The sequence below is a fragment of the Microtus oregoni genome, unplaced genomic scaffold, assembly GCF_018167655.1.
Source record: "Microtus oregoni isolate MIOR12 unplaced genomic scaffold, Mior012 000018F_ref0000195, whole genome shotgun sequence".
In the NCBI taxonomy this organism is placed as follows: domain Eukaryota; kingdom Metazoa; phylum Chordata; class Mammalia; order Rodentia; family Cricetidae; genus Microtus; species Microtus oregoni.
In genome coordinates this window covers 40,973,224-40,978,555 of record NW_024543077.1, presented here as the reverse complement: position 1 = coordinate 40,978,555, position 5,332 = coordinate 40,973,224, and the positions used below count along the sequence as shown (strand labels likewise).

Below are 5,332 nucleotides of genomic sequence, written 5' to 3'. Positions count from 1 at the left end.
TAATACAAGAAATTGTATCCCCTGGCTGAGCACTCTTAAATTCAAATAGAGAGGTGTTGGTTACTACCAAGGTGCACATGTCATTACTGTACACTTAAGGTTCTCCTGCCATGCTGGTAATTGATGTGTTTTTTAGGTGTCACAGATGGATAGAACCGTTGGTTGTCTCATTCATTTGGGAAATTTTATAGCATCTTCTTTGAAAGGGGCCATCCAGCTGAACATTTTCATCTGTCCTGTCAGTGTTCTTTCCAAGAACCAAAGGCTACCAAATCAAAGTCCCAAAGACAGACATAAGATGATCTCTATTGAATTGATAGACAGAGCTATTAAAGAGACTCCCACAACATACAACCTCTGGCTTTTGCCCTTGTTTACCCTGAGGTGGAAAGGAAGGAACCGTATATGAAAACACCTTGCATATAAAATTCAGAGCCCAATGACTCCAGAAATGGAACTGATCTCAAACTAATTTCAAACTGTTGACTCTGTCTATTGTGTCTGAGATATTGTCTTTGCGGCTACTGGCTACAATCAAGACTTTTTATATTTAGTTTTTTAACTAGCAGATAAAGCAATCAAGCCTCCTAAACAGCAACCTTTCAAATATTACTGAATCTGTTCCTTGTATTTTCCTCATATCACTGTGTACATCAAAGGTTCGTGCAGTAGCTGAATTCACAGTGAATACTCACAGAAAGTATAGATGATTGTCATGGGGTAGCAAAGCCATACAAACAAGTAATGTTTTCTGCTGTTGGGGTTTGTAGTCAAATGTGACATTATTTCTTACCCAACAGTCAATCATGTTGTCACTCCTAAAAATCAGCTAAGCCACATCTCTGCAAAAAGTAATTTCCTACACAGTTGTCCACAGGGGCTGGCAATTACCCTGGGATAAAGTCCCACTTGTCATGGACTGCAGGATAAATAGTGATCTCTTACAATACTTATCTTCAAAACCTGGAGATAAATATTGTCTCTAAATCAAAGTAGGTTCCACTGTCAAAAGTCTTAGATGGTGGTGAGGTAAGTATTTTAATCTCTGACATAGCAGCAAAATATCTAAGGCCGATATTACAGAGCTAATGCTTGGGCTTTAAATAATATGCATCTTTGTTGATTCCATATGCGAGTCAGGCTGCACGGTGGTTAGGAAAACAGGTGGCAGCAGACAGCGTGATACACCTAAGATAGCATCACCTCTGATAATAACACACACACTGCTCCATCTTTTATTTACTGACAGAGGTGAGCTGACTTTCCACATTCTAGAACCTTGTGAAACAATGGCAGAGAGTCTCCATAACTAATTACCATGCGACAGAAATTTCTTAATACTTTATTCATTATTGAAACTTTTACTAAATTATTGACATTACAAGAAGCTTTTTTATTTAGTCTTTTCTCTTTGACCCATCTGCTATGTCCCATTCTTGTGTGGTCAATTATTTTGTATCTGTTATCAATATCAGGTAGGAGGGTTTGGGATTTCACTAGGAGGTATTTTCTGATATAGTGGTCATGATGGAACTGGGAGCAATAATAATCATACAATGAGGAATAAATTAACATATTCTTTCATAATATGTTTTTGAAAAAGGGATACGATAGTAATGGTTAGGGGAGAGGGGGTAAGGAAGGGGTTCAGAGAAAAATGTATAATGCAATAAAATCAATAAAAAATTCATTAGTGAATATGTTCCTTACTTAAGATTGTTTTCAAAGAAACCAAACACTCTATATGGTAATTTTAAAATAAGTATTAGATTATTCCTAAATTTCTCTGATTGTAGATAATATTTTTTAGCTTTATAACCTACACTAAAAATCCCATGGCTGTGTCAAGCAGTTCATGATCAGAAACATTGAATATTTTGAGTAAATAGACAAGTGAACATTCAATATATGAACATGGATAAATTACTTCTTTATTTATTTCAGGTTCAAGTCTAAAAAAATTCTTTAATAGCATGTCTCAGGACAATTAAGAAATTTAAATAATATGAGATATACAAACATATATGGTACTCTCCATAGCTAATAATTTTTATTAGTTATTTATTGCTTCCATCAGGACCATTATCAGCATCATCACGATCTACTAGCATGTGTAACAAGAGTTATATGAAATTTTACTCAAATTATAGTTCCTAGAATTAGGAATATTCATAACTGATGACTGAATGTTACTCTGCAGTATTGCTTTTTTGGCAAAGTGCTACTTTATTGTGTGCTGATGTTATAATGGCTATATTTTTTTTTCATTCAGTGACATTACTTTCAATTATTCATTTTTCATTGTATGTTAATTTGTTCTGCTGTTTCTAATAAAAATAAATAAATATTTTCTGACAAATGTGGCTTATTTTATTAAATTCCAATAGCACACTCTAGACAAACATAAAAGTTTCTAAAAATTTTAAAATTCTAAAATATACTTTATCTAATTAGCCTCAAATTGTAGTTCCAACAACTAGAATAAGTATCATTGTCATTAATAAGGAAACAAAGAAATAATGTATGCTAGTCTATCTGGAGAAAAGTCGATGTATCTAGACTCTTAATTATTTTATTATTCTGCCAAATGATCATCATTTTACAAGAGCTGTACCAACTACAGGCCAAATAAGCAGATACATTTGATGAGTCTGTTTTCACAATACAAATTTCTGTATAACTTTCTCTTCTTGACTCAACATCTCCAGTATCTGGGTTTACAGAACTCCACTAATAGACAAGGATTCAAGTCAAATATTGGTACAGTTGCTGACTTCTCAGATGGTATAACTATAATTTATACCCATAGATATAATCTATGGTATTACAACAATGACAGAGAATCCTCTTACTTGCTTTTCATGGAGCTAGAGCTTTTTTTTTTTATGTAGTCTGCTTTTACCTTAAATTAAACTATTGGTAAACCTAAAAATTTTTTACTTAGATATTGCTCTGTTGTAAACTTGTGTGTCTCAAGAAAGGATCTGTGAAAGAATATTTGTGAATTTTATATCCAAGGAAAGGCAAATGTGTTCTTCCAGTGTGCTATATTTATTTTTCTAAAAAAATATTCTATGTAGATATTTTGTGTGCTGTTGGGTACTGCTATTGTATAGAGCCATCTAATCTTTCTATCATCTAATCCCTAGTGATAAATCATCAGAAAGCAAAAGAGGTCCATAAAACCAGACCAAAAATAAGTTAAAAACTGTCTTTCATATTTCAAGATATTGAGACAAGTAAACTTTAAATAAAACATGTTATTTTATTCTTAAATTCTGATAGATATTATTTGTAAGATCTTAATATAATGTTTTTCCTGGCCAACAAATTATGTTTTCCTCTAATATCAGGTGATTAAGTGATGCTATTTATGCCACACAAATATTAGGTAGCAAAGATTCAAATCTGGCAGCTTGTGCATTATATTTTTTATTCTATATTTTGTATTAAGTTGTCTACTTCCTGATAACAGATGTTCTATGATTATGAAAATTTAAATTATTACATACCAATATCATCCCCATAATTTTCTTCACTCGACTATATACCAAAATATAGATTTTTTGACCCCCAAATTTTGGCTAATTCTAAAAATTTTAAAACATTGATTATTTTCTCAATCTCAAAAATGACCCCAAATATTCTCACATTAAAGTGAAGAAAATGCTTAGGTATTAAGATAAAATATTATGTAGGTAAACCTTAAATACCTGAGCATGTACATTATTCATCAGCACATAAAAAATTCTCCAAAATAAACCACATGCTAGAACACAAAGAAAACCTTAACAAATGCAGAAAGTTGAAATAACCTCTTGTACACTATCTGACTATTATCCAATAAACCATAAAATTAACAGAAAATAATGAAGAAAATGCAAACCTATAGCAGGGTTACTGCCTCAAGAAATACCATCTTCTAAGTAATATCTTTCAGGAATCAAGAATAACTTCTCAGTTAAAATTTAAAACACGTAATGATAAAATTAATGTAATGACATCAAAAATGATTTAATTTAATTAATTTTAAGTTAACAGGCAATCTCATAGATCTGATTATGACAGATAATATCACTATGCATTGCTCTTATCCATCATTCTCCTCCATTGATCTCTTTCTTCTGCTTATGTAGTCTTCCCTTTGCTTTCAAACAACATATATTTAATTCTCTTCTCATTAGTCCCAAAATGCATAAGTAAGTGACGAGTGGTAATGAGAAGGCATGAGAGTGTAAAGAGACAAAGACATGTTCTATTTTAGTTTTGTCTTTTTAATTCTCCTTGCTTCCTTAGAAGAGAAAACAAGGACCTTGGTTCATTCATCACTCAGCTAACTTCACATTGCTGCATATCATCGACTGCCGATGAGAAAATCAAGAAGCCCACGGAAATGCAGCACACAAACTATACCAGGCCAACAGAGTTCATATTTATTGGATTCACAGATTATCTGCCACTCAGGTTCACGCTGTTCTTGGTGTTTTTCATAGTGTATACATTGACTGTCGTTGGCAATGTGGGCCTAATAATTCTAGTTAAAATTGACTTAAGACTTCAAACCCCCATGTATCACTTTCTTAGCAATTTGTCTTTCTTAGATATCAGCTATTCTACAGCAATTACTCCTAAAATGCTGGTAAATTTCTTAGCTTCCAGGAAGAGCATCTCTTTCTATGGATGTGCTGTACAGATGTTTTTCTTCGCATGCTTTGCAGATGCGGAGTGTCTTATCCTGGCAGCAATGGCATATGACCGCTACGCAGCCATTTGTAAGCCGCTGCTTTATTCTACGCTGGTGTCCCGACGGGTCTGTATCAGCCTCGTAATGCTGGCGTATTTTAGTGGAAGTATGACCTCACTGGTGCATGTATCCCTCACATTTATGCTTCCGTACTGTAGCTCCAACATTGTCAACCACTTTTTCTGTGACATCCCACCACTGCTTGCTTTGTCATGTGCAGATACCCGTATGAACGAGCTTCTGCTCTTTGCCTTGTGTGGCACAATCCAGATGAGCACTTTCATGGTCATCGTTGTCTCTTACTTCTGCATCCTTATCACGGTTTTGAGCATCAAGTCCTCAGGAGGCAGGGGCAAAACCTTCTCCACCTGTGCTTCCCATCTCGTGGCTGTCTCCTTGTTCTATGGAACACTCCTCTTTATGTACCTGCGTCCCACCACCAGCTATTCCCCAGACACTGATAAGGTTGTTGCTCTGTTTTACACTGTTGTCTTTCCTATGTTGAATCCAATTATCTACAGCTTCAGGAACAAGGATGTAAAAAATGCAATCAAAAAATTATTTAAAAGAAATGGGATCATTAAATGA

The 5,332-nt window shown here is 34.1% G+C and overlaps 1 protein-coding gene across 1 annotated transcript; it reads left to right on the top strand.

The window, feature by feature from the left end:
- The first annotated feature begins 4,393 nt into the window (after positions 1 to 4,393).
- LOC121458644 (olfactory receptor 5AS1-like) lies at positions 4,394 to 5,332 on the top strand. Its single transcript, XM_041667948.1, has one exon. It carries the CDS (start codon positions 4,394 to 4,396, stop codon positions 5,330 to 5,332), a length of 939 nt encoding a protein of 312 aa, XP_041523882.1.